The following is a 12,764-nucleotide window of genomic DNA, read 5'->3' on the forward strand; positions in this document are numbered from 1 at the left end:
ATCCATAAAGCTAATGCGTCTATCGCCCTCCTTAAGCTCCTAAATAAATATAGCGTCCCCCCTTCTCACTCCTTAAGGTTGTACACGTCGTTTGTCCGTCCGCATCTTGAATATGCTTGTCCAGTTTGGCACCCTGGCATCTCCCGTGAAGAATCAGACAAAATTGAGTCAATACAAAAAAGAGCCTTGCGAATAATTTTCAAAGAAGGCAAGGTGCCTTACTCTCTGCTCCTAAAAAAAGCTAGTTTGGAAACCCTTGAGCGAAGGAGGTCGTCGTTGTGCCTCCGTTTTTCAAAAAATGCAATAACGAACCCTCGGACGGCAAGTATTTTCCCCAAACGTCACTCACCATCCAGATTACGACAGCCTCGAGCTGTTTCTGAGCCCATCCCAGTTTTGTCCCCCATTCGTTGCGTTACCTCCAGATATAAAAAAACCTTTGTCCCCTTCTTCACAGAAAAAATAAATAAAATAGCCAACTAGTTTCGCCTCTCCCAGTTTTTTTTTTTTTTTTTTTTTTTTCTCTTTCATGTGAGGTGCTTTATGTCGTCGTTCGTTTGATTCGTTTGTTCCCACCAATTGTTTATATGTTCTCTTTTAAACCTTTTCAACGCTAATTTTATCTCACTCTTTTAGTTTTGTTTTACGACTTACCTTTTCAACTTTCTGACATATTGCCGTTTAATTTTTTCTTTTTTTTGACAAATGAATGGCTTTGCCTTTCTGATTTAGTTGTTTTTGACATTGTTTAACCAGTTTTTTAGTTGTTGTGCTATTTTTATGATGTGTTTTTATTTTTATGGTTTTATGACTCTGGAATGCGAATTCCGGAATGCGTCCCTCGGGGCTTGTGATAGTTATTTTTTGAAATTAAATATCTTATCTTATCTAAGAACATTAATCCCTCATATAGTTGAAATTTTAAATTAATACCCCCCCCCCTTTTTTTTCTCACTCCACTCTTATCTTATAGTTTGAGTGTTTATTTTGCAATTGCAAACTTTGTAATTCTTGCTAGCTACATTTTTGTTTAAATTTGTTTTCCCTGTTTTAACTTTACGAGTTTTTATCGTTTGACTTTTTATTGATTGCAATTTATGATGTTGTACTGACGCTGAAGTGCGAATTCGGCCCTTTTGGGCTTGTGATAGTCGCTTTGTTGAAATAAATATTATTATTATTATTATTATTATTATTATTATTATAGATTACTCTGAACTGTAGATCTGAAGATTATAATTTAGAAATTACTTGATTTAGACATTTTCTTTAAAAAAAAATTAACTCCTATATCTGGTAAATACTTGCCTTGTTTGGTAATGATTTGGTAAATAATTCCCAACTCCCATAATTACCCGTACTAACGGCACATCATCTTACAACTAACGACACCATGAATCCCCCCCCCAAAGAAAAAAAAATGCTAAACGTACCGTTTGCATACTTTTTCCCTGGATTTACTTGGTAAAATATTGTCAACTCCAATATTTCGTAAATGTTTGCCTTATTCGATAATGATTTTGTTAATGATTGCTCCAAATCCCCAGAACATAGCATTTTTATACTTTTCTTTAGGAATTATTTCGTAAATGATTACCAACTCCTATTATTACCCACGCTAACTCATAAATTTTTTTAAATGCTTGCCTTATTTTGTAACGACTGGGTAAATATGACTGCCAATACTAACGGCATATTATCTTACCACTGAAGGCACCATGAAAAAAACAACAACAAACAAACCTACCAAATATAGAGTTTACATACCTTTTTCCAGGATTTGTTTGGTAAATGATTGCCAACTCCTATTATTTCTGATTTCAATTCTTGGGGCTGGTAGTCTGGGGTATTGCAATAATGATGAACTTTTTCTTCATTCTTGCTTAAAGTATGATTAAAGAAGTTAACATAAATTTAAATTTCTATGCCAAAGCAATAATTTCACAGTAAATATTACAAAATCAATGACAAAAAAAGTAGTGATAAAGTATTAGCATAACAAAGGTAAGCAGCAGCACCAAGATCAATACTCTCTCCAAGAATGTTTCAGCTTCAATACAGCAGCTAGGATAAAAATAAGGTTTTACAGTAATTCTATTTTTATAATCAATTTCTTTGAAAATTAAATATAAAAAAACAAATTTTTTTAGCGGAAAGTAAGGAGCGACATTAAAACTTAAAACAAACAGAAATTACTTCGTATATGAAAGCGGCTGCTTCCTCATCAAAGCCCCGCTCTTTACGTTAAAGTTTGACTCTTTCTCTCAACTCTGCTTCTTAATCGATCTTTTAAACCGATCGTTTGCAGCAAATGTCTGCTCCTTCACTTCTGCAATGGTTCTCACGACTTGAGTTTGCTGAATTTATTAGACTATTTTTATTATTTTAATTTTTATCTAAATTGCAAAACTTATATTAATTTTTTAACATTTAAATTTATTATTCATTAATTGTATTTATTTGCCTATATTTATTAAGCTTGCTCTAACTCATTAGCTTTTACTTTCAGTAAGTTATCCTCAAGATTTTTTAGCACTCTCAAATTTTTAGGCTAGAAAAGAATTCTGAGTAAAAACAATGGCAAATCTTGCTTGTTGGTGAAGTGGGCAAAGCTTGCAACCTAGATGCGCATTGAAAGTGGCGTACAATGATGCCACCCGGGGGAGGGTGTTCAAACCAGGACCTTTCTCTCTATATACAGCGCTGAAAACAAAGTCATCTCGTCATTTAAGATCACTCTAAATATAAAAAATTCCACATTGTGGCATGACACTTCTTGTGCTTTCAATCCTCTTCCTCTACAAAGAAATTTTCTCCTTTTAAGTATAATAAATGAATGAAGAAATAAATAAAAAAAATAATTGCACTAAGAATAAGATATTAAAATATCGACACACACACACACATATATATATATATATATATATATATATATATATATATATATATATATATATATATATATATATATATATATATATATATATATATATATATATATATATATATATATATATATATATATATATATATATATATATATATATATATATATATATATATATATATATATATATATATATATATATATATATATATATATACATATATATATGAATTGTTGTAATCCCTTGTTAAAATATGTACAAATATTTTTGCAACTCCAAGTTTTTCGCTCTTTACGCAGTTTAATGTCTTTTCATACTGTCCTTTTCAAATATATTTGATAACTGAAGCAAGTCCAATTTCTAACAACAATTTCTACTAAGCTTCAAACTTTGGGTTTTCTTTTTTAAGGTTTTTGAATTGCTGTAATACCTTCTATATACAAATATTTTTGCAATTACCATTTTTTGCTCTTTACACAATTTAATGTCTTTAGACACTGTTTTCAACTATTTTTTATTGTTGAAGCAAGTTAAATTTCTAACAACGATTTCTACAAAGCTTCAAACTTTTGGTTTTCTTTTAAGGTTTTTGAAAATACTTCTACTACTACTACTAACAACTCCCCGAAGTACCAAGCCGCCTGAGGCCAACACAGCTAAGCACGTTCCTCCTCCATTCCAATCTATTCAAAGCCTTCCTCTTTACACCCTCACAACAAGATCCCATTTCCTTTAAATCTTTATTACATCCTCACACCTTAGACGAGGACGACCTGGTGTCCGTTTAGCCCGAGACGGTTGGCCAAAAAGGACAATCTTCGGCAATCTGTCACACGTCATCTGCAGAACGCGCCCTAGCCATCTCAACCTTTCTCTCATCACAGCCCCAGAAAGCAGGATTGAACCACAACCCTCGTGCAGCCTACTGTTTGAAATACGGTCAGTCAGCCGGATACCCAGAACAATCCGTAGGAAATTTCTCTTGCAAACATCTAGTAAATCTTAGTCCACTTTTCGGAGCGCCCATGTTTATGAGCCATATTTGACTACTGTCATCACTGTACCTTCTAATATTCTAATCTTGGTTTGCAGACTTATCTTCCTATTCTTCCAAACTTTTCTAAACTGTGACAAAAACACCCTGAGCTTGGTTGTTCAACTTTTAACATCTTCACTCCTCCCACGATCTTTACTAATAATACTACCAAGGTAAATGAAGCTGCCCAACTGATTTATCTTTTCGTTGTCCAACGTCAACTTCTTATCTTCACTTATTCCTAGCCTTAGTGACTTCGTCTTCTTAATATTAATTTTCAAACCTATTCTAACACCCTGAAAGTTCATTCATTTTGCTCACACTTTCATCTAGGATGCTTAAATCATCAGCACAATCTAAATCCAAGACAGTTTTTCCTCCCGATTTAATTCCAGATTTTAAGACAAAGTCCATCAAAATGTCCATACAAAGGGGGAATAGAACACAACCCTGCTTGACTCCTTATTTAATACAAAACCAGCTGCTAACCTCATTTTCTCCTTTAACCGCAGCAGTATTATTCTCGTACATAACACAAATCACTTAAATGTAATTGTCTGGTATATGATCTGGATAAGACCTTTGCTAATGCTTCTCTATCAACAGAATCGAATGCTTGCTCATAATATACAAAACTGAAAACCAATGGCGTTTGACAACTAAGGCCCTTCTCAATTATTAGCCTAACGGTGAACATTTGGTCGACACATCCTCTACCTTTTTTAAAACCGCACCGCTCTTCTCTTAAAATTTTGTCTACAGCATCTCTCAGTCTAAAAATATCGTATTACTAAGTAGATTTCTACCTACAGAGACCAGACTAATGCCTCGATAATCACGACACTCACTCTTACCACCTTTCTTATACAGTAGTTTAACTAAGGTTTTCCTAAAATCATCATGTACTTCTTCCTTTTTCAAAAATCATATTCATAATCTTCGGTAACTTATTTCTAACCTCAGAGCCACCATATTTAAGAAACTCATTTACCACACTATCAGTACCTGGAGCCTTATTATTTTTAGTCCTTTTAGTACTGTTACTAATTCTTCCTCAAAAGACAAATCTTTCTTCAAATCCAAGGTATCACAAAATTTTTCATTTTCCTCTATATCCTTTCCTGCAACTCTATCTTGGTTTAGCACATTCTCAAAACATTCTGTCCCTCTCTCTTTAACTTTTTCCTCATCACTAATTGTGGCCCCGTTCCTATCTTTAACTGGGACAAATCCAGATTAACTTCTCCCCCTCAATTTATTCCAGCACAATATTTTACTATTATGCCGCCTAGCTGCATCTTCCATATCCTCGGCAATTTGATCCATGGCCTCCACTTCACACCTCCTTACTTCAGATTTTAGTGCTTTCTCCACTTTCTTATTTAAATTTCATTCATATTATTTATATTTCACTCATATAAGTCTTGTACAAACCCCTTCTCCTGTCTATTAAACATAAAGCTTTTTCTCTAATACTCCTAGCTGCAGTCTAAACTTTCTTCCCAGAGACACCATCAGCTTCTTCACAAATTGTTTTTCTAAAATTATTCCATCCATCTTCCACATTTTCAAATTTTAAACTCTCAAGTTTAGTATTCATCTGTTCCTAGAAAGTTTCTCTCAAATTTTCATCCTTGAGTCTACCAACATCATAACTTCCCGGGAGATATTTATCCTTCCAAAATTTCAGCTTTAAATTAACCTTAGACACTACTAGATGGTGATCTTTACTTTTAACATCAATAACAGCACTCCTATATACCCTAGTATCTTGTTGTAATTCCTTGTCAAAAAAGAGAACCATCATTTATGATAATTGCAAGTTTTCATTTTTTGGGCCTTCCTACTGACATAACTAGTATAACTAGTATAACTAGTTGCGAACGAGCTTATCACGTTCGCAATCATTACATAAACAACTATCATTTAATCACGTAGTGATTTGATTTTACCTGACACAAAAAAATAATATTCAGGTATTTTTCTAGTTTGAATTGAAATATTTAAATTATTGCTCTGGCAATGTAAATATTTTTGCAGTTTACATAATAACTTCAGCGATTCTGAACTGAACTTAAAATTTTTTGAACTTTTTTTCATGCCTTAAAAAGACATTGCATTCTTATAAGAAAAGAAACTCAGTAATGATGTTTTTCTAACAACGATTTCTACTAAGCTTCAAACTTCTGTTTTTCTTTTTTAAGGTTTTTGAATTGTTCTAATCGCTTATTAAAACATACAGATATTTTTGCAGTTACTAGTTTTTTTTCTCTTTACGCAATTTAATATCTTTCCCACTAAAGTCAATTAAGTGGTATTTAATTATTATTGCAAGTCCGATTTCTAACAAAGATTTCTACTAGGCTCCAAACTTTTTGTTTTCTTTTTCAAGGTTTTTGAATTGTTGTAATCCCTTGTTAAAATATATGCAAATATTTTCTTTTCTTCCAAAATTCCAAGGCTCTTAACAAATTTTCTCAAACTTCTGACCTATCTAGATCGTCTTGTTTAGGCCAAAATGTCCCAGGATGCCAATTTTTCCATGCCAATTTTTCCGAAAAAATATGGAGCTGCTTTCGAGAAAAAATTCATACATACACAATTATTGCTCACTAATAGAGATATTATATATTTACAATTATTGTTTGTTTATAAAGACAGTATATATATATATATATATATATACTAGCTGTTGGGGTGGCGCTTCGCGCCACCCCAACACCTAGTTGGTGGGGGCGCTTCGCGCCCCCCCCAAGCCCCCCCGCGCGCGTAAGTCGTTACGCGCCATAATAGTTACGCGCCATTGTAGTTGTGTCCCTATGTCCCACCTGTGAATATAGATAGATATATATATATGGTTTTAACTACGTAAAACTTGCGAATATACAACATCCTTTGCTGTCCCATTGTCTTTGCATATAAATAGATTGTCAGGTTTACCGACTCTTGAACATGCAACATATAATGGTCCATGGGAAAACAATCTGTATTCAGATCTATACCTCATGATTCTAATGATTGCCCTTGAGCTTTGTTGATGGTGATTGCTAATCGACCATTCCCTGTCCCGGTGTCCCGGTCGTCATTTACATCCCCCTGTTTCCCCCGGTGTCCCCGTTGTAGTTGTGTCCCTGTGTCCCGGTCGTCATTTATATTCCCTGTGTCCCGGGTCCCGGTCGTCATTTGTATCCCGGTGTCCCGGTCTGTATATACATTCGTTTTTTAGTTTTGTTTTTCTCCTTTATTTTTTTCCTTTTTTTTTCTTTTTTAGCTTATTTAGATTTTTAGATTTTTTAGTTTTTTTATTAGTTTTTAGTTTTTTTTTCTTTTTAGTTTTTTTGTCCCGGTCGTCATTTATATCCCCCTGTTTCCCCCGGTGTCCCCGTTGTAGTTGTGTCCCTGTGTCCCGGTCGTCATTTATATTCCCTGTGTCCCGGTCGTCATTTGTATCCCGGTGTACCGGAGTTGTGTCCCTGTGTCCCGGTCGTCATTTATATTCCCTGTGTCCCGGGTCCCGGTCGTCATTTGTATCCCGGTGTCCCGGTCTGTATATACATTCGTTTTTTAGTTTTGTTTTTCTCCTTTATTTTTTTCCTTTTTTTTTCTTTTTTAGCTTATTTAGATTTTTAGATTTTTTAGTTTTTTTATTAGTTTTTAGTTTTTTTTCCTTTTTAGTTTTTTTGTCCCGGTCGTCATTTATATCCCCCTGTTTCCCCCGGGTCGTCATTTATACTCCCTGTGTCCCGGTGCTTTGTTGATTGCTAATCGAACATTCCTTTTGTCCTGGTCGCTTTCTCTTTGAGTGTCGTCATTTATTTTTTTCTTTTTTAGTTCTTTTAGTTTTTACCTTTTTTAGTTTTTTTTAGTTTTTAGTTTTTTTAGTTTTTTACCTTTTTTTAGTTTTTTTAGTTTTTTTTTAGTTTTTTAGCTTTTTTATTTTTTTTATTAGTTTTTAGTTTTTTTGTAGTTTTTGCCTTTTTTTTATTTTTTTTAGTTTTTTAGCTTTTTTATTAGTTTTTAGTTTTTTTGTAGTTTTTGCCTTTTTTTAGTTTTTTTAGTTTTTTAGCTTTTTTATTTTTTTTATTAGTTTTTAGTTTTTTTTGTAGTTTTTGCCTTTTTTTTCTCTTTGAGTGTCGTCATTTATTAGTTTTTTCCTTTTTTTTTTAGTTTTTTATTGGTTTTTACCTTTATTTTAGCTTATTTTTCAGTTTTTTCCTTTTTTTTAGTTTTTTTTATTTTTATTTTTTTTAGTTTTTTACCTTTTTTTAGTTTTTTTAGTTTTTTAGCTTTTTTACTTTTTTTATTAGTTTTTAGTTTTTTTTGTAGTTTTTGCCTTTTTTTAGTTTTTTCAGTTTTTTTTTTAGTTTTTTATTGGTTTTTACCTTTATAGTTTTTTTTAGTTTTTTAGCTTTTTTATTTTTTTATTAGTTTTTAGTTTTTTTTTGTAGTTTTTGCCTTTTTTTAGTTTTTTCAGTTTTGACGTCACCTGATCCAGTTTTTTCAGGTGACGTCACCTGACACATCCATCCATCCATCCATCCACAGACAACTTATTTTTATATATATAGATAGATAGATATATATATATATATATATATATATATATATATATATCTATATATATAAAAATAAGTTGTCTGTGGATGGATGTGTGGATGGATGTGTGGATGGATGTGTCAGGTGACGTCACCTGAAAAAACTGGATTAGGTGACGTCAAAACTGAAAAAACTAAAAAAAGGCAAAAACTACAAAAAAAACTAAAAACTAATAAAAAAAATAAAAAAGCTAAAAAACTAAAAAAACTATAAAGGTAAAAACCAATAAAAAACTAAAAAAAAAACTGAAAAAACTAAAAAAAGGCAAAAACTACAAAAAAAAACTAAAAACTAATAAAAAAAGTAAAAAAGCTAAAAAACTAAAAAAACTAAAAAAACTAAAAAAAGGTAAAAAACTAAAAAAAATAAAAAATAAAAAAAAACTAAAAAAAAGGAAAAAACTGAAAAATAAGCTAAAATAAAGGTAAAAACCAATAAAAAACTAAAAAAAAAAAGGAAAAAACTAATAAATGACGACACTCAAAGAGAAAGCGACCAGGACAAAAAACTAAAAAAAAAGGCAAAAACTACAAAAAAACTAAAAACTAATAAAAAAAATAAAAAAGCTAAAAAACTAAAAAAACTAAAAAAAGGTAAAAAACTAAAAAAACTAAAAACTAAAAAAAAACTAAAAAAGGTAAAAACTAAAAGAACTAAAAAAGAAAAAAATAAATGACGACACTCAAAGAGAAAGCGACCAGGACAAAAGGAATGTTCGATTAGCAATCAACAAAGCACCGGGACACAGGGAGTATAAATGACGACCAGGACACAAGTAAAAAAAAAAATTAACAAAACTAAAAAGAAGGTAAAAACTACAAAAAAACTAAAAAGAAAAAAAAACTAAAAACTAATAAAAAAACTAAAAAATCTAAAAATCTAAATAAACTAAAAAAGAAAAAAAAAGGAAAAAAATAAAGGAGAAAAACAAAACTAAAAAACGAATGTATATACAGACCGGTACACCGGGATACAAATGACGACCGGGACACAGGGAATATAAATAACGACCGGGACACAGGGACACAACTACAACGGGGACACCGGGGGAAACAGGGGGATATAAATGACGACCGGGACAAAAAAACTAAAAAGAAATAAAAACTAAAAACTAATAAAAAAAACTAAAAAATCTAAAAATCTAAATAAGCTAAAAAAGAAAAAAAAAGGAAAAAAATAAAGGAGAAAAACAAAACTAAAAAACGAATGTATATACAGACCGGGACACCGGGATACAAATGATGACCGGGACCCGGGACACAGGGAATATAAATGACGACCGGGACACAGGGACACAACTACAACGGGGACACCGGGGGAAACAGGGGGATAACCTGACAATCTATTTATATGCAAAGACAATGGGACAGCAAAGAATGTTGTATATTCGCAAGTTTTACGTAGTTAAAACCATATATATATATATATATCTATATTCACAGGTGGGACATAGGGACACAACTACAATGGCGCGTAACTATTATGGCGCGTAACGACTTACGCGCGCGGGGGGGCTTGGGGGGGGCGCGAAGCGCCCCCACCAACTAGGTGTTGGGGTGGCGCGAAGCGCCACCCCAACAGCTAGTATATATATATATATCTATATATATAAAAATAAGTTGTCTGTCTGTGGATGTGTGGATGGATGTGTGGATGGATGTGTCAGGTGACGTCACCTGAAAAAACTGGATTAGGTGACGTCAAAACTGAAAAAACTAAAAAAAGGCAAAAACTACAAAAAAAACTAAAAACTAATAAAAAAAATAAAAAAGCTAAAAAACTAAAAAAACTATAAAGGTAAAAACCAATAAAAAACTAAAAAAAAAACTGAAAAAAACTAAAAAAAGGCAAAAACTACAAAAAAAAACTAAAAACTAATAAAAAAAGTAAAAAAGCTAAAAAACTAAAAAAACTAAAAAAACTAAAAAAAGGTAAAAAACTAAAAAAAATAAAAAATAAAAAAAAACTAAAAAAAAGGAAAAAACTGAAAAATAAGCTAAAATAAAGGTAAAAACCAATAAAAAACTAAAAAAAAAAGGGAAAAACTAATAAATGACGACACTCAAAGAGAAAGCGACCAGGACAAAAAACTAAAAAAAAAGGCAAAAACTACAAAAAAACTAAAAACTAATAAAAAAAATAAAAAAGCTAAAAAACTAAAAAAACTAAAAAAAGGTAAAAAACTAAAAAAACTAAAAACTAAAAAAAAACTAAAAAAGGTAAAAACTAAAAGAACTAAAAAAGAAAAAAATAAATGACGACACTCAAAGAGAAAGCGACCAGGACAAAAGGAATGTTCGATTAGCAATCAACAAAGCACCGGGACACAGGGAGTATAAATGACGACCAGGACACAAGTAAAAAAAAAAATTAACAAAACTAAAAAGAAGGTAAAAACTACAAAAAAACTAAAAAGAAAAAAAAACTAAAAACTAATAAAAAAACTAAAAAATCTAAAAATCTAAATAAACTAAAAAAGAAAAAAAAAGGAAAAAAATAAAGGAGAAAAACAAAACTAAAAAACGAATGTATATACAGACCGGTACACCAGGATACAAATGACGACCGGGACACAGGGAATATAAATAACGACCGGGACACAGGGACACAACTACAACGGGGACACCGGGGGAAACAGGGGGATATAAATGACGACCGGGACAAAAAAACTAAAAAGAAATAAAAACTAAAAACTAATAAAAAAAACTAAAAAATCTAAAAATCTAAATAAGCTAAAAAAGAAAAAAAAAGGAAAAAAATAAAGGAGAAAAACAAAACTAAAAAACGAATGTATATACAGACCGGGACACCGGGATACAAATGATGACCGGGACCCGGGACACAGGGAATATAAATGACGACCGGGACACAGGGACACAACTACAACGGGGACACCGGGGGAAACAGGGGGATAACCTGACAATCTATTTATATGCAAAGACAATGGGACAGCAAAGAATGTTGTATATTCGCAAGTTTTACGTAGTTAAAACCATATATATATATATATATCTATATTCACAGGTGGGACATAGGGACACAACTACAATGGCGCGTAACTATTATGGCGCGTAACGACTTACGCGCGCGGGGGGGCTTGGGGGGGGCGCGAAGCGCCCCCACCAACTAGGTGTTGGGGTGGCGCGAAGCGCCACCCCAACAGCTAGTATATATATATATATATATCTATATATATAAAAATAAGTTGTCTGTCTGTGGATGTGTGGATGGATGTGTGGATGGATGTGTCAGGTGACGTCACCTGAAAAAACTGGATTAGGTGACGTCAAAACTGAAAAAACTAAAAAAAGGCAAAAACTACAAAAAAAACTAAAAACTAATAAAAAAAATAAAAAAGCTAAAAAACTAAAAAAACTATAAAGGTAAAAACCAATAAAAAACTAAAAAAAAAACTGAAAAAACTAAAAAAAGGCAAAAACTACAAAAAAAAACTAAAAACTAATAAAAAAAGTAAAAAAGCTAAAAAACTAAAAAAACTAAAAAAACTAAAAAAAGGTAAAAAACTAAAAAAAATAAAAAATAAAAAAAAACTAAAAAAAAGGAAAAAACTGAAAAATAAGCTAAAATAAAGGTAAAAACCAATAAAAAACTAAAAAAAAAAAGGAAAAAACTAATAAATGACGACACTCAAAGAGAAAGCGACCAGGACAAAAAACTAAAAAAAAAGGCAAAAACTACAAAAAAACTAAAAACTAATAAAAAAAATAAAAAAGCTAAAAAACTAAAAAAACTAAAAAAAGGTAAAAAACTAAAAAAACTAAAAACTAAAAAAAAACTAAAAAAGGTAAAAACTAAAAGAACTAAAAAAGAAAAAAATAAATGACGACACTCAAAGAGAAAGCGACCAGGACAAAAGGAATGTTCGATTAGCAATCAACAAAGCACCGGGACACAGGGAGTATAAATGACGACCAGGACACAAGTAAAAAAAAAAATTAACAAAACTAAAAAGAAGGTAAAAACTACAAAAAAACTAAAAAGAAAAAAAAACTAAAAACTAATAAAAAAACTAAAAAATCTAAAAATCTAAATAAACTAAAAAAGAAAAAAAAAGGAAAAAAATAAAGGAGAAAAACAAAACTAAAAAACGAATGTATATACAGACCGGTACACCGGGATACAAATGACGACCGGGACACAGGGAATATAAATAACGACCGGGACACAGGGACACAACTACAACGGGGACACCGGGGGAAACAGGGGGATATAAATGACGACCG

At 31.6% G+C, this 12,764-nt stretch overlaps 1 protein-coding gene across 1 annotated transcript in view; it reads right to left on the reverse strand.

Annotated features, from left to right (window-relative positions):
• Positions 1–12,764, reverse strand: part of LOC136026166 (transport and Golgi organization 2 homolog) — a 50,054-nt gene that overhangs the window by 13,703 nt on the left and 23,587 nt on the right. The window contains exon 4 of the mRNA XM_065702482.1: positions 1,768–1,882. Within this exon, the coding sequence (XP_065558554.1) occupies positions 1,768–1,882 (115 nt within the window). The remainder of the gene's footprint in view (positions 1–1,767; positions 1,883–12,764) is intronic.

This window comes from Artemia franciscana, chromosome 4 (genome assembly GCF_032884065.1).
Source record: "Artemia franciscana chromosome 4, ASM3288406v1, whole genome shotgun sequence".
Lineage (NCBI taxonomy): Eukaryota > Metazoa > Arthropoda > Branchiopoda > Anostraca > Artemiidae > Artemia > Artemia franciscana.